This window comes from Sceloporus undulatus, chromosome 1 (assembly GCF_019175285.1).
Source record: "Sceloporus undulatus isolate JIND9_A2432 ecotype Alabama chromosome 1, SceUnd_v1.1, whole genome shotgun sequence".
NCBI lineage: Eukaryota > Metazoa > Chordata > Lepidosauria > Squamata > Phrynosomatidae > Sceloporus > Sceloporus undulatus.
In genome coordinates, this window is record NC_056522.1 from 222,770,365 (window position 1) to 222,797,188 (window position 26,824).

Here is a 26,824-nt window from a genome sequence, read left to right on the forward strand (position 1 = left end):
CAGCTGGCGAATCAGCCGAAGCTGATAACAGGTGCTCTTGACCGTCGCATTCACCTGAGCAGTCAGGTGAAGCGACGAGTCAAGAAGCACGCCCAGACTGCGCACGGAGTCCTTCACAGGGAGCGTGACCCCGTTCAGGACAGGTGGAACCACCGCCATTCCTGGACCAGGAGAACCTATCACTAGTACCTCCGTTTTCTCTGGATTCAGTTTGAGTCAGTTTTCCCTCATCCAGCCCATTACTGACTCCAGACAGGCCACGAGAGGAGAGACGCCATCCTCAGTCACTGCATCAGTCGGAGACATAGAGAAAATAATTTGGGTGTCATCAGCGTACTGATAACCCCGCGCCCCATGTCTCCGGATGACCTCTCCCAGCGGTTTCATGTAAATGTTAAATAGCATGGGAGACAGAATGGCCCCTTGAGGGACCCCAGTTTTAAGGGGCCTCTCGTCGGAGCACACGTCTCCCAGCTGCACCATCTGGGACCTCCCAGAGAGGTAGGATCGGAACCACTGGAGCGCAGTGCCCCCAATTCCCACCTCAGCTAGGCGCCCCAGAAGGATACCATGGTCTATGGTATCGAAAGCCGCAGAGATGTCCAAGAGCACCAACAGGGACACGCTTCCCCTGTCGATACCCAGACGGAGATCATCGACCAAGGCGACCATGGCCGTCTCAACCCCGTAACCCACCCGGAAGCCAGTTTGAAATGGGTCTAGATAATCCGTTTCATCCAAGACCGCCTGAAGTTGGATTGCAACCGCCCTCTCGATCACCTTCCCCAAAAATGGCAGCAGCGAAACTGGCCGATAATTATTATATACCAGGGGGTCGAGGGAGGGCTTTTTCAGAATAGGTTTTACGATGGCCAATTTGAGTTCTGATGGAAATTGGCCCTCCCTCAAAGATGTATTAATAATCCGGCGTAACAACGAAGTTACCGCCGGACCCCCCTGGGCCGCTAGCCACGAGGGACAGGGATCGAGAGAGCAGGTCGTCTTCCGAACTCTTCCGAGGATCTTGTCCACATCATCGGTACTCACCAACTCAAATCGATCCAGTACAATAGAGTCCACGGAGGCTCTGGACACCTCTACCCTAGTTTCTGCTTGAATGTCGGCGTTAAGACCTTCGCTTATCCGAGAGGTTTTATCCGCAAAAAAGTCGTTGAATTGGTCACAGCAGGCCTTAGAAGGTTCCAGGATCTGGTTCAGGGAGGGAGGGAGCTGAGTTAGCTCCCTGACCACCCTGAACAACTCTGCTGGACGCGACTCTGCGGACGCAATACGAGCACCATAGAACGAATTCTTTGTTGCTCGTATTGCCTCTCCATAGTCCTCTAACAGTTGGTCTAGGAGAGCCTTGTCGTCTAAGCAAAGGTATTTGCGCCAACGGTACTCTAGCCGTCGCAGTTCCCGCTTCCTTGCCCGGAGATCTTCTGTATACCAAGGCTTACATTTGGAAGCAGGCCTGAGAGGGCGCTTAGGAGCGATACTGTGTATAGCCCTTGAAAGACCGGTATTCCAGATACCGGTAAGGGCATCAACAGAATCGCCGTCGCTACCAACCATGAGCCCCTCTAAGGCCTCTTGGAACCTTCCAGGTTCCATCAACCTTCGAGGGTGGACCATCCGAATAGGTCCGCCACCCCCGGGGGGGATCTGGGTAGAGACCTTGATTTTTGCCTCTACCAGGAAATGATCCGTCCATGACAAGGGGGAAATATTGACTATTTCCGCCCACGGATTTTCCACATCCGAACAGAAGACCAAATCGAGAGTATTACCTGCACAATGTGTGGGACCCTGTATTAGCTGGGACAGGCCCATGGCCGCCATGGTCTCCATGAATTCCCGAGCCGCACCGGATGGAACATAGCTGGCCGCTAGAGGAATGTTGAGGTCGCCCAGGACAAGAAGCCTGGGCGTCTCCAACATTAGCTCTGCGACCAGCTGTGTCAGCTCGTTAAGGGAGTCTGCTAATGCACGGGGTGGCCGGTACACCAACAGAATCCCTAGACTGTCCCTAGCTTTAAGGGTCAGGTAAATACACTCAATATGGGACGTCTGTCGGATGTGGTTCCTGGTGAGGGACACGGTGTTCCTATGTATCAAGGCCACACACCCCCCCCCGCCCACCTAACCTGCGCTGGTCCTTCACCGAGAACCCAGCAGGCAGGGCCTGAGCCCACACAGCATCCCCTTCAGGCCCTAGCCAGGTCTCGGTAATGCAAGCCAGGTCACATTTTGAGTCCTCCACAAGATCGTGGAGGATGTGGGTCTTGTTGTTGATTGACCTGGCGTTGCACAGGAGCAGCGACAGGGTTTGTGGCACGGTTGGAGCAACCCTCAGGTTCCTTTGGTTGGGAGGGGGACCGGAAGGAGGGATAGATATGATGCATCGATCCCTCCTTCCCCTGGAACGTAAGCCCCTTCTCCCACCGCCATACCTCCCCTTGCCCCACACTACCTCAATGGGAGCTCCGCTCAAGACGATGTTATCCCTTCCCTCCCCAGCCCATGCATTCCCCACACCCAGTTCATCCCCCCACCCCACCGCGGCAGTATAAAGAGCAGAGGTTAGCCACCCCAGGCATCCTCTGCTCTAAGGGCTCGAACCCAGCCTCCCTAACCCACCTAAAAAACGCAGCTGCGCAGTTGCGCAGCTGCGCGCTTGCTCACTGGGGAGCCGCAGATGACAAGTCCTAGGGCGGCTCCTCCGCGTGGGTGCGCAGCTGCGCAGTGTCCTCCAAACACGGAGGGCCGTCCGGTGGCGCGGCGGTGGCCCCAGCAGCAGCAACACAGTCCTTGGGGGCGGGCAGAGGCGGGACGGAGGAGGAGGGCCAGACGCGATGGTTTTATCTGGTCGCTCTCACCGACACGCCCTCTCCCCCGCCTTCCTCCAGCTGTTCCTGGCCCCTGGGATGAGCGCTTGCTCACTGGGGAGCCGCAGATGACAAGTCCTAGGGCGGCTCCTCCGCGTGGGTGCGCAGCTGCACAGTGTCCTCCAAACACGGAGGGCCGTCCGGTGGCGCGGCGGTGGCCCCAGCAGCAGCAACACAGTCCTTGGGGGCGGGCAGAGGCACTTTTGCACTTTCTCCTCTGCTAGAAAAGAGGAATGCCACACACATGAGGCATCTTAATTCAAGACACTGAAGCTCATAGCTCTCATGAATGCATTGACCTGGGATTTGTTGGGCCCATATTCACTTTCTATTTCCATCTTGTGATGGTGCACTGGCACTGCTGTGATGGACCTAAAGTAACAAACCTGCAACATAAAAGTTCTTGCACAGTTCAGGTATTAGTAGAGAATACTGGGACACAAGATTTGCAGCACTTGCCAATATGCTATCCTATGTCTGCTTTATGTTGGAATCACAGAAAAACCAAACCGTGAATATGCTCAAAAGCGGTATTTACACACCTTATAATACAACATAATGTAAGTGGATTTCTTTAGTTCTTCATGCCATGGCTGAATTACTTCATAAATGTGGTAGCTTTTATTCTTTATCCTTTAGTAGGAATAGACTATTATCAAGCATCTTTTAAGAAGAAATACAGGGTACCTTCTTCTTAAAAGATTGTTTCTATCTGCCTCCCCACTGTTGTGCTTCACATGCTGTTGGACATCATGTTCCTTTTTCAAGACCCCACAATCAATTATTGTTTCAACAACTTCTCATTGATTTCTCTTGTCATCTCTTTCCATTTTGTTCTAATCTTGCCATTGCGTTTCACTCTTCCCTCCTGCCATGCCATTTTCCATCCATGGCCATTTCTCTCATTTACAAAAAAAAATCGATATTCTAAATCAGGGAAAGCAGTAGCAATCCAGCTGAGCCACACAAAGCATCGTCAGCAATAGCTAAATGACTGAGCCAGGTCGCTGGTGGCTTGAATTCTATCCCAGAAGAATGCTAGTCAGCAGGATACCTGCTTGAAAAAGAAAAGGAGGGGGAATTCCATGCATTTCTATTTATGAGACAGTAGCTAATTATCTTCCACAGCTCACTGAAATACAGATATTTTGCACAGCTGAAAGTCTTCATCAACATTTTATTATATCATACCAAATATTCTGCTCAAGCATGGCAGAATTCCTAGTGAGAACAGTGTCTTATTCCCAGCCCAGGGATGGGGACTGTACAGGGCTATAAATCCCCTCCCTTCTTGTTCATTCCCCATGGGACATCTTGTATTCCCTCTTCTTGGCAGTCCCTCAAAGGCTAGCAATTAATTGGATTCTGACATTGCAGCTGCTCTCAAATAATCAGATCAGCATATGCTACCTAGAACACCCACAATGGCATATCTAGGTAGGTGTGTATGCCCACTCACTCACACACAAACATCTGTATCCTATGTATCCTGTTTTTATGTCTTTTAACTTCATGTGTTTAAATGATTTAGTGTGTTTTAATCTATACACTACCTCAAGCCTTAGGAAGAGGTGGGTGAGAAATATCATCATCATCATCATCATCATCAATCTTCATCTGTTTTCCTTTGGCTTATTGTGCCTAAGCTCAGTTACCTATTTTCCAATTCAGGTGAAATGAATAAGGTGCTTACAACAATTTCTGTGACTAAAAATGAAATGGAAGGTGGTTTTAAGTTTATTTTGCAAGTATGAAAGGATGATAATGAGACTACTTCTGACATTCGTAATCAACACCAATGAACACTTTTTTTTATTTATGGCTTGCAGAATTGATCATCATAAATGCTGCAATGTTTTCCAGTACTGTATTTTAAAAAAAGTCTTACAAATCTAGTGGTACCTTTGGGGAATTAAGATCATGCATTCCTATATAGAGGAATCCCTGCTCTGAATTTTATATTGCCTCTTTCAAGAGGCAGTGCCTTCCATCAAATATGAGAAGAATTCATAGCAATGAAGACTTTTAGAGGACTGCTAACTCCCCTCCTCTTTAATAAGGACCTGCCCTTTGCAATGGAGGAGCAAAGCTGAATGATGCTCTACCACAGCAGTTTGAGTGTATGAATAACTTATGCTACAGTGGTGTTTGTATGGGAATTCTAGGGAAGCTGTGTCCAGTACTATAACAGAGAGGGCACCTTCACCTTGGTCTCTCCTAGCAGCAGCACAGTTGCTAGAATTGTTGGATGCAAAGAGGCAATAAATGCTTGTAAAGTGATTACTGAAAGAAGAAACATGCTTTCCCTTTTGTTTCACCTCTTCCTTCTTTTGCTCTATATACTCAAGCCTTTTTGCTTCCTACCTGCCTGCAGAGGCCACTTCACTTTTCTCCCAAAATTTAGTTATTCCTTTGTCTCCCTTTGTCTTGGAAGGAAGCATCCATGAGGCTCCTGCTACCCAATACACCAGAGAGTCAGCCTTAGGGGCTATTGTATTGAAGTATAGAAGTTTAGATAACCTTCCTTTAATTGTCTCCGTTCCACCCCAGGATGGAATTCCTGAAACAATAAATGTAAGGTTTTTTTTTAACCTTACAAGATCATCCTGAATACTTTCTCCTGATTCTATCACAAGTTCATATTGCACTGGCTTCACTGCACTCTGCTTGATACAGATACCAAATACTCCTACAGGGCTCAGCCATGGTTATTCTCACAAGACAAACAGGAATTACTCCTTCCTTGACAATATTCATAAGATGCTAAGAAGATATTGATGCTTGGCACTAAGAAAAGCAAGGAGCCACAGCTCTTCAGAGTTCCATGAAGAGCAGAATACTTGTTCTTGTTGTTGTGTACCTTCAAGTCATTTCTGACTTACAGAAACCCTAATGCGACCCTATCATGGGGTTTCCTTGGCAGGATTTCTTCAGAGGGGTTTTGCCATTGCCATCCTCTGAGGCTGAAAGAGTATGACTTGCCCAAGATCACCCAGTGAGCTTATATGAGCCAAGATTCAAACCCTGGTCTCCAGAGTGATAGTCCAACACTCAAACTACTATACAATGTTGACTCTCTAAGTGAGAAAGATGTGAATGCTGTCACTTAGCAAGTGACTAAGAAGGCACTCAAAGTCACCTTCCTCTATATACTGTGTGAGCTCATCAGGCCACAAGACAACAGTATAAAAGCCAAGTCTGCAAGCTTTCCCATAACTTTTGCCACACACTTATTAATATCTTTTTGCCCTAAATGGGGCAGCCCTCCCCCCACAAAGACTACTCATATATTGGTATTGTTAAGCATGGCAAGGCTCTTTGCCAGAGATATTGTGGAACTTCTATTACAAGTAGGCATTTATTGGAATAGATCTAATGGCCATTATTTTAATTTGCATCTTTAAGGAGAAGATCTTAATTCTTTGCAAACAATATTCAAAGATGGAAAACGCCCTAAGGACTTGTGTGTGTGTGTGTGTGTGTGTGTGTGTGTGTGTGTGTGTTAAGATCAATTACTGACATCAAACTGTAGAATTGGAGATTTACCACTGCTTATGTGGGAGCTAACTGTATCATTTAGAAGTCACAGGGAAGCTATATCTGTTCCAATCACTTGTTCTTTAGTGTAGTGCTTCTTAAGCTAATGGATGTAGAGGACCAGCAAGGGTTTCCCTCACAATGTGCCAGTGATTGACACCATGTTTGTTCTCATTGCTTACAGTTCTTTCTTTCTTTCTTGGAAACTCTCCAGGGATCAGTAACCAGCACCAGTCCACAGACTACCACTTTAAATAGCACCACTTTAGAGTAAAAGATAGTGTATAACTCCTGTATTGAAACAGCATCACTGGCTACCAGTTCATTTCCAAGCACAATTCAAAGTGCTGGTCATGCCTATAAAACCCTACACGGCTTAGGTCCAGACTATTTGAGAGCTGCATACAGTATTTTAAAATTTTAGAAAGACTAGTAGCTAAGAAGACATATAGAGCCCTAAGGTCCTTAGGAGAAGGCTTTCTCTCAGTCTCACCACCATCCCAGGCTCATTTGGTGAGGACACGAGAGAGAGCCTTCTCAATGGCTGCTCCCACCCTCTGGAACTCCCTGCCATGGGAGGCTAGGCTGGCTCCCTCCTTGCTGGCCTTTCACCAGCAAACAAAGATGTTTTTATTCTAGCAAGCTTTTTAAAATCATGCAGGGCTGATTTTATTAGGGTATGGGGGGTGTTTAGATTATTTAAACATTGTATCTTTTAAATTTTGTATGTTTTAAAATGTTTTACTGTTTTAAATGAATTATTTTAATTGTTTTTAAACTGCTCTCTCTCTCTCTCTCTCTCTCTGTGTGTGTGTGTGTGTGTATGTATGTGTGTGTAACTTGCCTTGGGTCCCAACATGGGAGAAAGGCAGGATAAAAATAAAATAAAATAAATAAATAAATAAATAAATAAATGAGATGTTCCCTACACAACAATTGCAGATTTCTAAAATGTTTTCTCTAGTCCTATTGAAGTACATTGTCAGCCTAAGCTATGCTTACTATAGGCTGCTTATATTGTCTATTGTTTAAGGCCTCCCAATTCTGGAATGAGATCCTTTCCTGGATTAGTGAAACGATAAATCAAGATATACTATTTTGATGTACAGTGGACCCTCCATATCAGGGGCCACCCATGGATCACCATTCTTCATATTATTCAATGATGGCATGGGCACGCTGATGTGTCTGCACACACATTGCCACCACTGAATAATATAGGACTTGAGCATCCACTTTTTTGCCACCTGCAGGGGATCCTAGAATCAAAGCCCCACAGATGGGAAGGGTCCACTGTCATTTATTAACATTTCAATCTTTGATGCAGGTGATGCAGATTTACTACATAACTAGTTAATTCCTATAATGCTAGGCGCTGCTCAAGTTGAAATAACAAGGCCAAGAAAGACAGCAGAGAGTCACTAAGAGTCTTAAGACCCTTAGTGGATCCCAGGCTGAACATGGAACTAAGAAAGCCAATGCAATTCTAGGATGCATCAATAGTGTCTATATCGAGTAAAGTAATAGTACCACTCTATTAGTATAGTGTCTAGATCAAGGGAAATAATAGTACCATTCTATTCTGCTTTGGTCAGACATCATCTAAAATACTGTGTTCAGTTCTGGGAACCAAGAAGGATATGGACAAGTTGGAGTGTGTGTGGGCAATCAAAATGGTGAAAAGTCTGGAAACTATTCCCTATAAGGATATACTGGCTTAGTGAGCTGGGTATGTTTAGCCTGGAGAAGAGAAGTTTAAGGGATGACATGACACCCATTGTTTAAACATTTGAAAGGATGTAATATACTGAAGATTACCATTTATCAGCTATACTACAGACCACCTTTCTACACAAAGACCACCATCATCTGAAGCTATGGAATAAAAGACTATGAACTCTAACTGATTTTTGCTAGGTACTCGGTGACTGATCATTGAACCATGTTAAAAATGGATAGGGAGGGTGGGGTAACTACAGTGTACTTTTAAACATGTAAAAATAAATTTTAAACTTGTTCACTTGAAAAAATAATATTGTTTAACACAAATTTATTTTTATTTATAATGTGCTACAAGAATCCAAATTTGTGCTTCAGATACAACAGTTTAGCTTCAATATCTTAGAACAGCAAAATAGTTTGTTTAGGGGGTTTACTGTTTTGTTTTTTGGATATGATAAATGTTGTATGAGAGTGACTTTGCAAAGAATCTTGCCACAAAGCCAGTTCGATGTAGATATGACCTTTGGATGTTCCAACAAGATTAAATAAAACAGGAGAAGGAGAAGGAATGAAAAATGTTGAATAAACCTTGAACAAATGGATAAGTCCTTGCATGGAGACATACAACATCAAACAGCACTGCACCTGCCACAATACATCTTACCCTAATTCTTTACTAAGTTGGAGCAAGGGTCAATGACACAAAAGCAAGGATAATGTCTTTCTTTCTTTCTTTCTGTATGAAAAAATATGCATGACAGCAAAATTTGCTCATATTTTAAAGCTTTAGAAAAACCAGCAGCTAAGGAGACATTCATATGACATGTATTGCCAACCACAATGGTCAAATACAGATTTAGATAAATTCTCAAGTGTTTGAAAGAACCACTCAAATCTGAAACGTCCCCTTCCCTGTTTTCCAAAACTGGTATCACTTCACATTGAACTAGTTTGCTATATTAAGACTAGACACTCAGTATTCTATATGTTTACATTTGCTAAATTTGACACTTTTATTACAATTGTCTAAAGAAAATAAATAGAAACTTTACAATTTTGATTTCTACCAGAGAGCATGAAGCAAGGAAACATATTCCGGCTCTAATAATAATAATAATAATAATAATAATAACAACAACAACAACTTTATTTATATACTGCTCTTCCAACATGATCAAAGCAGTTTACAACATATCAAATGGCATTACAAATCTCAAATACAATTTGTATAAAACATTTTAAAAACATCATAAGAAACAATCTTAAATCTTCACATCCCAGCAATCAATATCAAACATGAACTTCATCTCCAAGGGTTAATTCTGAAATCCAACAGTTACCAAGGCCATAATCTGAAAAATCAATGCACTGTGTGTCTTACTAATGTCAATTCATTACATGAATGCTCCACAGATCAATCCTTGAATATGTTTTTCACCACTGACCACACTATCAACTTCTGGTGGAAAGCAACAATCTCTTCTTATTCTCCTTCCAAATAGGAGCCAACAGAACAGTAAGTACTGTATAAATTTGTTTGAAATTGAGATACCAGTAAATACCACTGAATTAATTATTCTCACGCTTGTAAGAGCAGATCAATTTATCAAATTAGTCTACCAACCATTTTAAACAAATGATAAAACAGTACCATTATAAATACAATACATTTACAATAAAAAACATATGCTTATAAACAGACTATAGTTACACAAATTCTAGGCTACCATCAAGATTCAGAATGTATGACAGGTTTTAAAAATTTAAATCTGTATTTAAAGAGGGAAAAGGAAAATACAGGTACAGTACTACATTTCTCTTAAATAAGGGGAAAGGTGGCTGGGTATGGCCAGAAAAGGAAGAGCCTTGCAGAGACTGTTGCAGTTCTGCACAGGCAGCACATTTCTAACAACAGACTTATGTACATCCTTGCAAATACGAAGTAATGCAATGTCTGACAGGTCTCATTCATGCTATACATCACTGTTCCATACAATAGACCATTCTGCACAAATTACAGGTAACTTGGCAATGCACATCTTACAGCCTGATAATATAACCTATTCTTATATTCTTTATTCTACATATTTTATATAGAATATAAAATCCCAGTTAGTAGAGCACCTCTGAGTCAATAAACATAAGTGTCAACTTATCAAATTTTCATTGATTCAATAAGTCTACTCCAATGGAACTCTACACTGGATGTATACTGACAGAAAAAAGCCAGAACGGAAAATTTCTGTCTGGGTATATTCTGGTGAAATAATCTTTTTGTGTTGCGGTATCATCGGTCATCTATCCATTAACCTCTCTTTGCTTCTGCTTTCAGTGCTTATACTGAGAAAAAATGTATGGCCACCATGAGTCATATTCCTATCTCTAGTCAGTTCAAGAAGGAGAGAAGCAGAAGATATTTTCAACGTCAAGCTTATTGATATTCAAGATTGGTTTACTACTCCTTTAAAATCTATCATGTGCTTGAGTAAAGTTAACAATGCAGAATAGATGTGGGGCAGGATGACAAGTCTTAGTGCAGCTTGATTAATGGTATTAGGTTAAAAACACAGTTTTCACATTTATCATGCTGATACCACTGGAATATATAGTAAAGAGTAGTCAAGGTTTTATGGTTTTACTGTAGCTGTTCTCATGACAGTTTTCTAACATCTTATCTTCTCACAGACTGTCTACATTGTCCCTCCATGAGACAAAGAAGTATAAATATCTGTGCCACAAATGAAATTACAGTTTTGTGGGTGGGGAGAAAAAGAAAGTAAGGGAAGGAATATTGTTCTGCTAACTATAGGTTTTACCACAGGAAGAGGTCAGGCAAGACTGCATTTTATCATCCTATCTGTTCAACTTGTATGCAGAAAATATCATACATAGAGTAGGTTTAGAAACAGAATGAGGAGGAGTGAAGACAGGAGGATGGAACATCAAGAATATGTAGGCAACACCATACTGCTAGTAGAAATCAACACAGATGTGGAACAATTACTAATGAAAGTCAAAGAAAAATGTGCAAAGGCAGGCCTAATGTTAAACATAAAGAGAAAAAAAAATAACCACAGAGGATGTACATAAAATCAACCTATATAATGAGTAAATTGGAATAGTTAGTTTCCCCATACGTTGGATCAAATGTTGATCAGAACAGAGACTACAGCTGAGAAATCAGAAGAAGATTAGAAATGGGAAGGGCAGATATGAAAGAAGTAGACAAATCCTAAAGAGTAAAGATATACAGTTGAACACTAAAGTTGGAATCATCCAAGCCAATGTATTCCCCACTACCATGTACAGATATGAGCGCTAGACAGTGAGGATAGCTGATAGGAAGAAAGATAATTCATTTGATACATCACACTGGATAAGAGTGCTGAGATACTGTGGACAGCTAAAAAGACAAACAAATGGGTCCTAGAACAAATTAAGCCTGAACTCACTCTGGAAGCCAAGATGACTAAATTGAGGCTGCCATACTTTGGCCATACCATGAGAAGGCACAACTCATTAGAAATGACAATGATGCTGGGGAAGGTAGCAGGCAGTTGAAAGAGGAAGACCACATGTGCAAATCTACAGCGCTATATAAATAATAATAACAACAACAACAACAACAACAACAACATGCCCAGAGGATAAACTCAATCAGGGAGACCATGGGCCTGACCCTACAGGACCTGAACAGATAGGACAAGGGGGCTTGGAGACATGTCATTCACAGGGTCATCATGAGCTGAGGTCAACTCAAGGCACTTAACAACAACTACTATTACAGGTTTCAAGTGACATATCTAAAAAGGGAGTATATTTCATTTTGATGTTTCAATAAGGAGTATAATAGGCCCTCCATATCAGCAGGCTTTTGATCCACTAATTCCACCACCTGAGGACAAGCATGCCCTATATTATTCAATGGCAGCTAAGTGAATATGAAATATGCATGTCCACATTGCCACACTGAAAAATATGGGGTATGATTGTCCACATTTTGGGCATCCATGGTGGGGGGCCCCAGAACCAAACCCCTGACAATATGGAGGGCCCAATGTACTTGTTTTTAAAAAGTCAAACAGTACAAGGGAGAAGTCCAAAGCTTGGAAATAATCTATGTTATTAACTTGTAAGATTATATTTTTCTCCTAACATGGCTTGACTCATGCTGATTAATATGATGAAGTTAATCCTATAATGAATTTTAAAATTTTAGCATTTATTAGGGCAGAAGCCTCTTTCACTGCCAGTTTTAGTGAATCAGGAAGACCTGTGTAGAAAAAGGATTTGGGCAGAAAGGATTGCATCTGTTGTAAGGCAGATTAATCTGCTTGTTGAATCATGGGTATCTATGGGAATGAGGAGAAAGATAGGGAAGGTTCTGATATCCAGCAGAAGAACAGCTAGAAAGCAAATGAATAGTTGGGAATGCAGAACAATTGAGGAAAAATAGGAAAAAACTGTGTCCTGCTCTGGAATTAAATGAGTGAGAGAATAGTTTGTTTGTTTAGCCACGATCCTTGTAGAAAGTCAGGCCATTTAGGTCTGTAAGACTGACACACACACCCCCCCCCTCAAGATACACACTTTTTGGTCTGTAAGTCTTTCACGGGTGTTGGGTGTGCAGTGTGACTCTTCAATTCTTCTCTTCTATTTAATTTATTCTGCTTTATGTTATATGTTATTGTACAATATAGAATACTATATATTTATGGCCAACCTTTCTAAAGTACTTTAGCATGTTTACTGTTGCTTAGACAGAGCTTCACACTCCTGCTTCAGTGGGATTTGATAAAGTCAGATCAATGAATTTGGAATCAAAACGTTTCTGGAGTGTTGTAGTTTTTAAAATTACAGTTCCTATATAATACATAATTTGGTAATCTACCTTGGCTGTATGAACAACTAAGGAGGAGAGTACAAGGCCATTGCAACATGCAAGCTTATTCCTGCTCATTTGTGTAGCAAGAAATTATGGTTTACTATTACATGGAAGTGCTGCCATGGTAATCTCCACTATCTCAACCACAACCTGCCCCATATGTATATACTACTATGGATAAGGGACAAAACCCTACTCTTACAAATTTCTTAAAATCTCCATGATAGTACTGTTCTAGTGTTTTTGATACAAATTTGAATAGTTAAAATGTCCTCATTTGTCCTTAAATCTTTTAACACTGAACCATGATGATCTATTAGAATGATTCAGTAAAAGCCGCTTTTGTATACAGTGACACCATAGACCATAATTTATTGGGCTTCATACTGGACCTATAAAGTTATCACAATATCCAAGATATGTTCTATAATTATGGAAGTTTTTTCCAAAGGAGACTTTCCCAAGCTTTGACATTCTTTGAAAGCAACATAAGACTTTTCATTTGGGACAGCATTAATGGGTTGGCTTAAGCCAAATAGTGAGATTAAGCGCTTAATAGTGCCTTCATAGCTCTTTATCCTATATAACTGCAATTTTATGTTTAAAACCTCTAGGATGAAGCAGGAATTGTTTATTAATTCAAGCACACTTTAATAACCAAACTGTATAAATGAGCACTTCAGAATATTTGTGTGTAAAATCAGACAGGACCAGGCAGAATGAATGCTGATGAGCAGAACAACTTTAAAATATACCATACTAAACCTTGTTTTTCACTTAGTCCAATAATTAACTTGGAAGTTGCTAAACAATCAAAATTTTGCTTTTTATCAAAATAATGGCATAGCAAAAATCCACATTCCAGTGTCAGAAATAAATGACAGATTATTTATATTTTGGTTTATGTTTATGTTTTCTTCTTCTAAGAAGCCCCTCCCAATTCATGGGGATCTTCTAAGAAGCTTACAATGAATAGTTTTCAGGCAATGAACCTTCTTGACTGGAAAGCCATATTCCTGATTCAAAAGAAACACTCCTTAAACAGACTTTATGGACAACTTGTTACCCTTCAAATTTTTTGGACTGCAAGTCCCATCAGCCCCAAACAGCACAGCCAACAGTTAAAAGTTATGAGAGCAGCAATCCATTTGAAGACCACGAGTTGCTCACCTCTACTCTCTGACACCAGATTTATGGTACAATCCAGCCAACATTAAACACTTTTAAATCTCATTTATTTCAAAAGGAGTGTTCAATATGTACTAAAATCCCTCCCACTGTGATCAGTGGAATAGGAAAGCAATTTACTTGGCTGGATCACCCCCTCATGTGCTCATGCAAACAGAAAGCCTGTCATGCCAATGCAAAATTCCTGCAGCACATTCCTTTTTATTGGATTTAAATCAACACAGAACAAGAGCCAGCAGCTTTGAGACTGAACAGAGGAATGCAAACTTTGTAGTCTGTCAGAGGAACCCATCAAACAGATCAGTTCTATACTTTTGTCCCAGGACACTGCCAGCACTGCAGTGGCACAACACACCGAAGCAGTGACTCACCAAAGATTTTATACAATCCCATTGTCCAAATTTCCCCCCTTCATTTTCTGTTTGGCAGGAGATGTGCAGCAGGAAGGGAAGGCGGGGGACTGCTGTCTCACTCCTAAAAATGATTCAAGTGCTCTTTAATCTTTTCATCTTTATCTTGTTGCTAGTTTTATCTTGGTTGTAAATCCTATTGCCTTTAGTTATTATTTTAGCATTGTGTTTGGGGGGTTTTGTTTGCAAATAGTTATATACTGCTTAAACCCAAAAATATAGATGAAAAGTACAGCAGTAAAATTCTATAAACATATACTAGATAAATTAATATATATTTTTAATATAGTCCAAAAAATGGATGTTCATTTGGGCTAAACAGAGAGGGCTTGGAGAAATAACTATGGCCAGAATCCTCTGGGGCAGTTATGAATGCATAACCTAAAGTTATGCACTCGTGGCTGTTTCATATTCCCAGTCCCTATGAGATACGTAAGGATCATGAAAGTCCCCCAGTCTTCACTTGCCAAAAAGCAGTCACTGTGATCAACAGGGGTTTGTTCCCCTATCAGTCAGTCAGTCAGGAAGCAACTGACTGATGGTATCACCCACTTTCACATGAACAATCTCCAGCATGAGGAGGAAATGACTGAGACAAGGATCTTTCTTCCTCCTGTTGCAACTGAAAGCATTCACTGGAGAGGGATTAAAAAGCAGTCTGATTCTTCCCAGGCAACAGGGGAACAGACTTTAGTTGACTGCAGCAGCTGCTTCCCAGTAGATGGGGACTGCAGGGTTGGGCCACGATTCACTGTATAACATTGTGAGTATGGTTCTCACACATATGCAAATCCCATATACTGTAGGCTATGTTTTTAACATGTATCAAAAGCTAAGAATAATTGGAGCACACCAAATTTCAAAGGAAAAAGCAGTTCATCTAGCACTTCATCCCACTGTATGTCCTGCTCCAAACAACCAGAAATAAGGAGCATCCAGCACTACCAGGTGGATATCTCCAGATGATCTGAAAGACTGAATGGGTCCATAAGAGAGATGGCAGTCTCTCAGGTACCCAGATTCCAAACTGTTTAGGAAATGCTACATTAAATGTGTTATTGTACTGAACATTGCCTATGAAAACACTATTGAGCAGTTTAAATTAGCAGTAAACAAAAACAGATAAAGACAATGTCAGTGCACTGACTCAACCCAATCATACACAATGCTAGGCAAAAGCATACTTTCAGTTGTGGAATCACAATGCAGCAGCGGCAGCAGCAATAGTGTAAGGATCCTTTGCCAACAAAAGAACTCTTATTCAACTCAACCATGAATTACTGCGAAAGGACAAGAAAACTTATTTTGCACTTTGAAACAACAGCTTTCTCTGTCCTAGTGTCTTCCAAATGGTTTGCAGTGCAAGTCCTAGGCTCCCAGGTATTAATCATACTGGCAGGGAATGATGGCAACTATAAAACAACAATGTTGTATTATCAAGTTGGGGACATTATAGCTATAGCACGCAGTGTACAAGTGCTGCTAGTTAGCTTTGCAAAGGACAATGTTCAATTTGGAAAAATGTATTTCTAAATGATATTAATCACTGTATAGCATTGTAGAGCTCTCAAACTGATGTACAATAAAAATGCAAACACAACACAAGACAAAACAACATAATAAAGTAATTAAAAATAACAGGAGTACAAAGGAACACATAATAAATCAAGAAAAGAAAGCCTTAAAAATACTTGTTGTGCGCTTTCAAGCCATTTCTGACTCATTGTGACCCTAAGGTGGTTTTCTGGGGCTGAGAGTGTGCAACTTGCCCAAGGTCACCCAGTGGATTTCCATGGCTGAGTGGGTATTTGAACCCTGGTCTCCAGAGTCATAGTCCAAGGCTCAAACCACTATGCCACACTGGCTCCTCTAAAACTACTTCAGAAATTAAATTACTTGAAACTCAGAATTGTAGTTGAAGTAAATCTGTCTAAGCCTACTCCCTTTGGGTAAATTTAGTGCTTATCTGTTTAAAATCTGTATTTAGCTTTTGTCTGGAATAGAGGGAAAGGAAATAAATTAGTTGAACAACACCAACAAAAAGTAATTGTGGCTACTGCTCCAAGTTGACAGAGTCTTTGCCATATAATCACTGTATTCACTATTCCAAAGGGGGGAAATATTTTTATTTTTAAATACAGTGGTTTAGTGAAATGGTGAAACAATTTTCCAGCTGTGAAATGAAGCACCCACAATTAGCTGCTTACAGACACAGTGATAGGCAGCATGGACCACTAAAAGAGCATCAGTATACCCCACAATCTCCTGTTAAACCATAAAAGTCTCCCTCCCCACATACAGACACCAAAACAATTATAAGCTGTCTGCATTTCAGTCATGGAAATGTGAAGAGACATGTCGTGCCTAATGGTAAATTCTGAGGCAGTCTGTTATCTAAGAGACAAAGATGATGAGTTCATGGATTATTCATGCAACAAATATAGTTGCAGTCCAAAAGTGTAAAAGTGCTGTGAATTGTCATCAGTTGCTGAGTGATTACTGATCATTGCCTCTTGTTAAACAACCAGACTTATTTCCTTTTTTACTACACAATTATAAGCACTATGATTCTACTACTACTACTACTACTACTACTAATAATAATAATAATAATTTGTTTTATTTATATACCGCTATTCCAAAGATCATAGCGGTGAACAACAAGTAAGCTAATTAGCAAGTAAGCTAATTTGCCCCCAACAGTCTGGGTACTCATTTTAGCTCCCTCTTCGGAAGGATGCAAGCCTGAGTCGAGCTTGGGCCCTTTTTCTGGTCTTGAACTCGCAACCTTGTGGTTTTGAGTGAATGGCTGCAGTACAGGCATTTAACCACTGCGCCACCAGGGCTCTATGCCTTTAACTGCAGCCTATGGGGTTCTGGGATTTGTAGTTTGATCAGAGGCAACAGGATTTTGCTGGCTAAAAATTCTTGATGCCCCTCCCTAAACTACAAATCCTAGGATTAAATAAAATGTTGCCATGGCTGTTAAAATAGAATCATAGTGCTGTAATTGTGTAGTATGAAAGGGTTCATATTCTGAAAAGAAGTAAGATTGTCAAACACATTATATTACTACTAAATCAACTTTGCCTGATGCCAAAACAACGTTTCTTTTATGGATCTGTTGTAACAACCCCCAAGTCTCATCTCACAATTTTATTCAAATGTAAAAGTGTCTAAAGCAAAAATTTGGGACCATTCCAATACCAACATGCCATTCAGGATGTGATCACACACAGCTTTTAAACCACAAATAGAGGCAGGAAAAAATGGCTTTGCTGATACTTATTGCAGAACGATGCCTCTGACCTGGAGCTGCTGTGTCCCCAAAATGTGGTTAGGGCATCCTTTTTCCTTGATGAGAGAAACCTGTTAATCAGCTTGCAATCACACTAGTCCCCAGGTGCAAAATGTCACTGTTGAGGCAGCAACGAGAGAAAGAGGCTTGTGCAGTAATGTCCTCAGACCAAAAACATCCCGGTAATAGGTGGCTAGAGCCAAATAGTGTAGAGGTTTGAGCACTGGACTACGACTCTGGAGACCAGGATTTGATTCCCTGCTCAGCCACAGGAAACGCTCGGGGTGACTTTGGGTGAGTCACACACTCAGCTCCAGAAAACTGTGATAGGTTCACTTTAGGGTCTCCATACATCGGAAACAATTTGAAGGCATACAACAACCACAACCTCAACAAATGAGCATAGTATCTTTGGGAACTTTTCCTGTACAAACACAACTGAAACAAACTGAAACTGATCTCCAAAAGCTATTGGAATGTAAAGTATTGAGTTGCATTCAGAGCATTTATATCTAATTTTAGGCATGTTTTAACAGGTAGCTCCAAAAAGAAGGTCTTCCCCCTTCCAAGTAAAAAAAATGAGAGTACTGTATTGTTAATATGTCAAGTAGACTGAAACAAGATTCAAACGTTTCTAGAAACAGTTTAAAATGAAAGCAAAACTGTTCCAATGAATTCCATCAGTACCTACTGACATCAAAAACTAGCTACAGAAAGATTTTTTTTTATTTTTTTTAGAAACCTTGTACTTGTCATTCTGAAACTGCTTAGAGATAGCATCTAAAATATCCAAGGGCACAACGAAATGCAATTAAATGTACCTGTTGTGCACTGAGAACTAACCAAAACAGTGATTAACCAATTACTTACAACACTAAATAACAAATGTTTTAAACAATAGCAGTAAACCTATCTAAATCATTATTCAACAGCACAAGAGTCCTGCAACCATCCCTTGGGGTGCATCTATATTGTCAAAATAATGCGGTTTGACATCACTTTAACTGCCATGGCTCCATCCTATAGAATCCTGGGATCTGTAGTTTGATGAGGCACCAGCACACTTTGGCAGAGAAAGCTAAAGACCTTATAAAATTAGGAGGGAGCTACAGCACTTAAAGTGGTGCCAAACTATTGTTATCATATAATACAAAATTTTCCCATTTTTTTCTCCAAATAACATATACCCAAAAATGGAAATCTAGAGACATCCCTACAAAGGAAGAGTGGTTGATTAAATTGTATGATGCGATAGAGATGGGTAGGTTAACTTCTTTAATAAAATATAACTCACTGACTCAATTTGATAAAGAATGGTTAATAGTAATTACATTTTTTTGGAAAAGAGGTGGGGAAAGATAGCAATATTGAATTTTAATGAATAAATTTGGTTTAGAATTAGAATTAGATAAAGAATATAAATAAGGTATGAATAATGGAAATATGGAAATTGAATAGAATAAAGAGAATAAAAAGAATAAATAGAGTAAGAATGTTATAATAAGAATGCTGTGTAAGTTATAATAAGAATCTTATGGAAGTAGAATAAGGGGTAAGATAAGATGTTCCTCTGTCAATTATAAGTTGTAGAGTGTGTAAAGGGTTTGACAGGATTAATGGGAAGCTCTTATTACTTTGGAAAATATTATGTTAGAGTATGTACATTTCTAATACAGTATAAGATGTGATGTGTATTAGTTGGTATATATTACGTATTATAAATGTTATGATTGTTGTGGAGTTTTTAATATGTTTAATAATTTATTTAATTTTTTAAAAAGTGGTGCCAAACTGCCTTATTTCTACAATGTAGATATGCCTTGGAACAACTGGAGAGGTTAACATACCCATATACTGTATCTATATCCCTACATGTTTTTGGGTAGACATGTCTTAACCTTAAATTCATGTCTAAGTCCATGTCAACGGCCATTAAAAACCATGATGCATTGTAGCAATAACTGGGATACTCCCAAGTGGGGGGAAATTTATTAGACAATACAGGTAGGATTTACTGTATAGTAACAGGATATTATGTTTATTACCAAAAAGATCACTCATACAAGCAGTATGCACAATTATCTGGGTGATGTATGACTAAATCAGTAATGGTACAGATGTGGGAGAAATCTAATGCAGTATAGATGCAGGGATGCTAAATGGGTCAAAAGCAGTCTCAGCATAAGCTACATTTTCTAGAGGCAGAATCGCTATCACCTGCTTAAAAACTTAAGCAAAACAACAAGCAAAGGTGTGAGTGCAGATATTACTCAGTCCAAGCAGAGAGAGAAATGGATTTCTCCTGAGGGATATAGCAAGTAAAGAGCTTGTCCTTAGGCCTAGGTTTCCAGGGTTGCTTTGCCAGGCCTGGGCAAACAAAATGGACAATAAACATGTTGCAAGCTTCCAAAGATGGCTTCTTAATCAGGCAAGGAGTTAAAACACCATACTGGAGAAAAACACCTTTGTCTGGTGAAGAAGCCAGTGGAGCTTCAAAAGCGTGCAACATGTAAAAGTATCATTATTTGGTGGATTTTTTTATGTTGCAGGATTTGCTATATGGCCAATATGGCTATCCCTGGATGTTTTCTGGGCCAATACAGATTAAAGGAAGGGCAAAATACTAAGCACCTTGTCCTAGCTCTCAGACTCATTTGATGGGAACAAGGGAGAGAGAGCTTTAATATTTTTTTATTTTATTGAAATATTTTAAGATGTGATGTTTTGAAATTTTAAAATTGTTTAATTACTTTTTAAACTTTATATTTACACTTTTTAATTGTTTCATATTTTTAATGTGTACTGTTTTAAATTTGTTGTTGGCCACCTTGAATCCCTGTTAATGGGAGAAATGTGGGATATAAATAAATAAACGATGATGACGACAGCTGAGAAAACTCTCCTCAAACCTGTTTAAAGATTTGGTATTGGGGTGAACAAAATATCCCTTAGGGCCTATCCTTAGGGCCAAAAGAAGGGCAGAGAGGATGTAGGTACGACTTAGGGTTTCCTATCACAGGTATTTTGCCCAAAACATGGGTCATATTTTGAGTGTAGATGCTTAGCCTTGGTGGTTGCTGATGAGTATTTGGCAGCAGTAGGAGTACAAACTCAATGGCTCCATTAACCTAGCAGCCAAGTGGGGTAGAAGCAGTGGGTGGTTCTAAACACAGGGCCCTTCTCAATTTGGTTCCAGGCCTGATCCAGAAATTTGGATTCAGTCCCAAATCAGACTGTATTGTCCTGCTTCAAATCTGATGCAATCTGAATTCCAATTAGAATTTAGAAATCTGAATCCTTGCCTCTTCCATATCAGCATGCTGGCTGAAGCTGTAGCATAACATACCTAGAGAGCTCTAGGTGAGGGAAGGCTCCTCTAGTGAACACGAATCATCATGCTAAGCCAAACCAACGATTGACCATGACCCTGACTGCACAGAAAAGTGCAACCTAAGTTTCTGTGCCAATATATTCACATTAGCTCAGCAATGTCTCTCGTAACAAAGACCTCTCCACTGTCGCAGACAAATACAAAAACTGGCATGCAACCCCTTAGCAGTCTCTGAGCACAAGTTCTTCCCTTTATGCCTTTGCAGACATGGTTTAAGCTTTGAAAGTGATGTTGTTTCACCACCTCTCAGACAGCCCTATCCCAAAAGTTACTGAGAGGTTAAAGGGTTGCTGAAGAGACAAAGCTGCTCATCCTTGACTTAGTACAGCGGCATCCAACTATCTGCCTTAAGTTCAGAGAATGTTCTCCTCCCTGACTTGTCCGCTGAGGCTCTTTCTGATACATCCTATCTGTCATGTTCAATTCACTGGAGTCCATAAACCCACATTAACAGAGCATGATCACCACATATACTCTACATGTATGTACCACCAGGAATATCAGTAGTGAGCAGAAAGACTTTGTGGAACAATTATCTACCTTTAACAGTCTTATAATTATGATCCTAGTTCCTTGAAGCTCTGCCTGAAAAACCAGGGGGTGGTGGAAGGTTACAACTGGGTCATTTACAAAGCAAGGACAAAGAAAGCTTAAACTCCCACTGAGCCAGACATCTGTGAAGTCAGACTATAAAGAGAAAAGATTATTCAAGACCCTCATCCTACCCAGCACAATAAAAATAAAGGCAACAGACATTTCTCAGGTTCATACTGATAACAAACCCAGGACCCAACAAAGAGAGGAACCTTGTTTAAGACAAGGTATAGACTGCAGCAAAAGAAAAAAAAAATCAAATGCAGAAGATAACTAAAGAGCATCTCTGGACAGACTACATCAATCCGGCTTCTCCCTGCTGCAGAGACTGCAGCTTGGCAAGCTTTGAACTCAGTCAGTGCTGCTAAAAATGCCTGAACTCCAAAGCCCAGCTGGGCTGGGGAGGGGAAGGTGGGAATTCCTCCACCTCTGAGATCCCTCAAGCAATTTCTTGCCCTCTGTCAATCAATCAAATGCACCAAGGGGGGAGAGATGGGGGAAAGGATAGAGCAAGTGAGCATGCCCAGGGATCCAGATGACATCAGCTTCATCAATGCGAGAGATTGGAAGGCTGCTGCAGCAGCAATGAGGGGAGGCCGCTGGAAGAGTCCATTCAGGTTGACTCCATTCAGTCCCCCAGCATCGCCCTTCTTCTTCCTTGCTGCAGGTAGGAAAAGAAGGTGCTGAGCCAAGTGAGGCCTTGCATGGCAGGTTTCTTCTCCCTGCAGAAGTTACCCAATGGAGGGAGAAGAATCTCTATTTTGTTGCAAGATGCCAGCAGCCTTTTGGAAAGTGGCCTGCAACCACACAATCTTAGGTTTATCCATTCAGAATTAAGCCTTCCACAAACCCAAGGGAACCTAATCCAAGGTCAATTGTATCATAAAGCACTATGTGTGGCAATTCAGCCATGGGAATGAAGGCCTATAAAACAAACATCATCCACTGGAACAGAGCTTTGCAACATAACTCTTGTCTTTCTTACAACACCATTAGAAATTCTTGCGTTTGGTGGCTTCTTTGGTCCCCATTTTTACATGCCTTTCCTCTCTCTGAACATTTATATTAATGGATAAGACTTCAGGCATCTGTCAGCATGAATTCTAGCCCCCAAATACTTATTCCATAGGGAATGTTTGCCTTGAAAATGAACCCCATGACTCTTTGTGATTTTTATGTTTCCTGTGTTTAGGTGTTTTTAACTTAACTTCTTTAAATGGCTTTAGTCCAGCATGATGTAGTGGTTTGAGTGTTTCACTATGACTCTGGAGACCAGGGTTTGATTTTCTCTTTGGCCATGAAACCCATTCAGTGGTGATGGGAAAGTCACACTCTCTCAGCCTCAGGGAAAGGCAATGGCAAACCTCCTCTGAACAAATCTGGCCAAGAAAATGACATGGCCTTAAGGTTGCCATATGTCAGAAATGACTTGAAGGCTTGTTCTTGTTGATGATGTAGTTTCCTCCAAGTAGTTTCCAATTTATGGTGACCCCTTCACAGGGCTTTCTTGGCATGATTTGTTCAGAAGAGTTTTGCCATTGCCTTCCCCTGAGGCTGAGAAAGTGTGACTTGCCCAAGGTCACCCAGTGGGTTTCAGGGCCAACCCAGGAATCAAACCCTGGTTTCTAGAATGATAATCCAACACTCAAACCACTATGCCATGCTGCCACAATGCAACACCAAACCAAGTGTTTCCATCTGTGTTGTACTCCACCTCGAACCTTGAAGAGAGGTGAATAAGGCTGCATCTGCATTGCAGAAATAATCCAGTTTGACACCACTTTTAACTGCTTTGGCTCAATGCTTTGAATTGAATTGTCATTTTGTAAGACATTTAGCTTTTTCTGTCAAGAGAGCTCTGGGGCTGCAACAAGCTACAGTTCTCATAATTCCGTAGCATTGAGCCACGACAGTTAAAGTGAAGTGAAACTGGATTATTTCCACAGTGCAGATGTGGCCTACACAATAATAATGAAATAGTAATAATAACAACAACAATTATTAGTGTGTGTGTGTGTGTGTGTGTGTGTGTGTGCTACACCTAGGCCGACACCAACACAGGGGAAACTTCTCTCAATACGCAAGGCCACCTTCCCGTGCCTTGCATGTTCCGACTTTAGATTATAAACCTGAGGGCAGGGAACTGTCTAATTATGTAAGATGCTCTCTGAGAGCATTTCTAAAGAGCGGGGTATAAATGCAACAAATAACAAGAACAACAACAATGTTGTAACTTCCCCTTCCCCATACAGGAAGGACCACAATTTTTCTTCCTTCCATCCCCTCCATATTTTGGGATGAAATGGACGCAAAAGAGTGCTTTCCCTCTGGGCCTTAGCAGCCTACTTACTGTTCACCTAAAAAATAAATGGGGGTCCATATGCTTCTAGAAAGTCATCCTCCCAACTTTGGGCCCTGAGGGAAAAGAAGGGAAGGGAAGGAAAGGAGGCTGGAGAGAAAGCACTTGACCTTTGTTCTCCCATCTTTGGTGGAGGGCAAGGAAAAGGGTCCCCACAGTCCTTTCCCTCCGCCATCATAAGGCACCCTTGGGTTGCCTTGTGGGGCTCAAGGTGGAGGCTGGGAACAATGAGAGGAAGGAAGACAATGCAAAGGCAAAAAGGGGGGGGGAACCCTCAGCCATTTTGTGGGGACTGTGGGCAAACAGGGACACCACCCTCATGCCTCTCCATCTTTGAGGGTTGTGGCAGAACAGGGTGGCCACCTCACCGCCAAGGGAACAAGGCCCCAAGGGGTCAACTGGAGGGCAGTGAACAGCAACAACAGCAACAACAACAACAATAACTTGCATTATTATTTGTACAAGGCAGGTGCATCCCAAGCAGGGTGACCAGAGGTCCTCATAAAGGAGGACAAGGCCCTGCAAAATGTAGGGGAAAAGGAGGACATGACCCAATAGAAGCTCAGAAACACTTCTATGAATGTAAATTCAGCTTCTCAGCCATGCTCAAAATGGAGGGCCTTTTGGGATGCCTCCTGGGCAGAGAAGGTGGAAATGTAGGATCTGTCCTGGGGAAGAAAAGGAGGACGTCTGGTCACCAATAGCTATGCATACTCATGCCTCTTAGTGATGCTCAAAATGGAGGACCTTTGGGGATTCCTCCTGGGCAGAAGGTGGTAATGGAGGGCAGGTCCTGGAAAAGGAGAAGGACCAGGCACTGCAAAATGGAGGACAGGTCCTGGAGAAGGAGAAGGACCTCTGGCCACCCCGAGGAGGACCAGGCACTGCAAAATGGAGGACCTCCAAGACAGAAATGGAGGGCGTTCCTAAACCAAAGCTCCAAACCCTCCTATGAATGTAAACCCATGCTTCTTAGTGATGCCCCAAAATGGAGGATTCCTCCCGGACAGAAGGTTGGAATGGAGGACATGTCCTGGAAAAAGAGGACCATCCCCTAGCAGCTGAGGGTCCTTTCTTTTTTTTTGGAGCTGCAGCCACCAGAAGCTGCTCCCCCTTGTCCTCAGTGTGACCTCCCTCCCAATGTAGGACATGTCCGGCGGGGGAGAGGAGGAGGAGGAGGAGGACTCACTCACCCCGACGACGACGGTCTCCTCGCCTTTGAATTTGGGGATGAACTTGTCTCCGCGGAGGATCTCGGCCTCGTTGAGCGGACGGAAGCGGCAGAGGACCTTGATGCTGCACTCGGCTGGGTCCGCCATCATCTCAGCCCCAAGGAAAGAAGGAAGGAGGGAAGGAGGAAGGAGGAGGGAAGGAAGGAAGGAAGGACGCCGGCCCCGTCAGGGGAGCCCCGGGGGGAGAGGCATCCTCAGGGAAGCAAAGAGAGGGAACTAGGGAAGGAAGGAAGGAAAAGGAGGAGGAGGGAAGGAGGAAAAGAAGGAAGGGAAGAGTAGGAAAGGGAGGCAAGGAAGGAAAAAGGAGAGGAAAGGAAAGCAAGAAGGAAGGAAGGAGGAAAGGAAAGGAGGAAGGGGAAGGGAGGGAGGGAGAAGGAAGGGAAGAAGGATGGAGGAAAGGAAGGGAGAGAGAGAAAGGGTGGAAGGATGGAAGGAGAAAAGGAAGGAATGAGGGAAAGGAGGAGGGAGGGATGGAGGAAAAGAAGGGAGGAGGTGGGAAGAGAAGGGTAGGAAAGAAAAGGAAAGAAGGAGAGGGAGGAAGGAAAGGAAGGAAGGAAGGGAAGAGAAAGGAAAGGAAAAGAAAGAAAGAAAGGATAAGGAAAGGGATCCCTGCGGCTTCTGCCCAGATGAAGAGCGTGGGGCTGGCTGGGCGGAGGGGGGTGGCCTCTTCTCCTTCTCCTTCTTCAGGGGCTGCCAAAGGGGGGCAGGGAGGGGGCTCCTGGCTGGGGCTCCTGGGATGTCTGTCTGTGCCAGATGCCTCCTCCTGCTCTGGCCCTGCTCAGCTCCTGGGGCTCCTCCTGGGCCCCCTCCACCCGCCCTCCAGCCCACCCCTTTCCCTTTCCCTTTCCCTCTCCCTCTCTCTCTTTCTCTCTGCCTGAATCCCTCTGGGCTTTGTGACTTCACCGCATTACATCAACCCGCCCAAAGCCGGAGAGGCAGCAGGAGCTGCCGGCGCATCCTGGGAGTTGTAGTTCTCCGCAAGGGCAGGCAGGTGGAGGCAGGAAGAAGGTGTCTACGGTGAGAGACCAGAGCCTCCTCCTCCTGCTCCTTTTTCAGGACTCGTCCTCCATGTCCTCCTTGGGCCCAGGAGGCATTTCCAAGGGGCCTCTGTCCTTTTGGCGCAGGGCGAAGCAGCATGGGCTTCCATCCCTTTCCTTCTCTTGGGCGGCGTCTCCCCATTCCCCCTGGAAGGCCCTCCATTCCGCAGTGTCAGACTGCATGGACTCAGCATCAAACCTGGAGCTTGCCATCTGTGCCCTGGAGGCTCTTGCCCAGCCCTTGCCAAGCTGCCCTCCTCCCCAGCCCTCGCCTTCTCCTGGC

General features: G+C 42.3%; 1 protein-coding gene across 1 annotated transcript in view; it reads right to left on the reverse strand.

The window, feature by feature from the left end:
• Positions 1-25,759, reverse strand: part of KIF5C (kinesin family member 5C) — a 99,914-nt gene extending 74,155 nt beyond the window's left edge. Inside the window, exon 1 of the mRNA XM_042445127.1 lies at positions 25,466-25,759. Within this exon, the coding sequence (XP_042301061.1) occupies positions 25,466-25,594 (129 nt within the window). The 5' untranslated portion in view covers positions 25,595-25,759. The remainder of the gene's footprint in view (positions 1-25,465) is intronic.
• Positions 25,760-26,824: the final 1,065 nt, after the last annotated feature.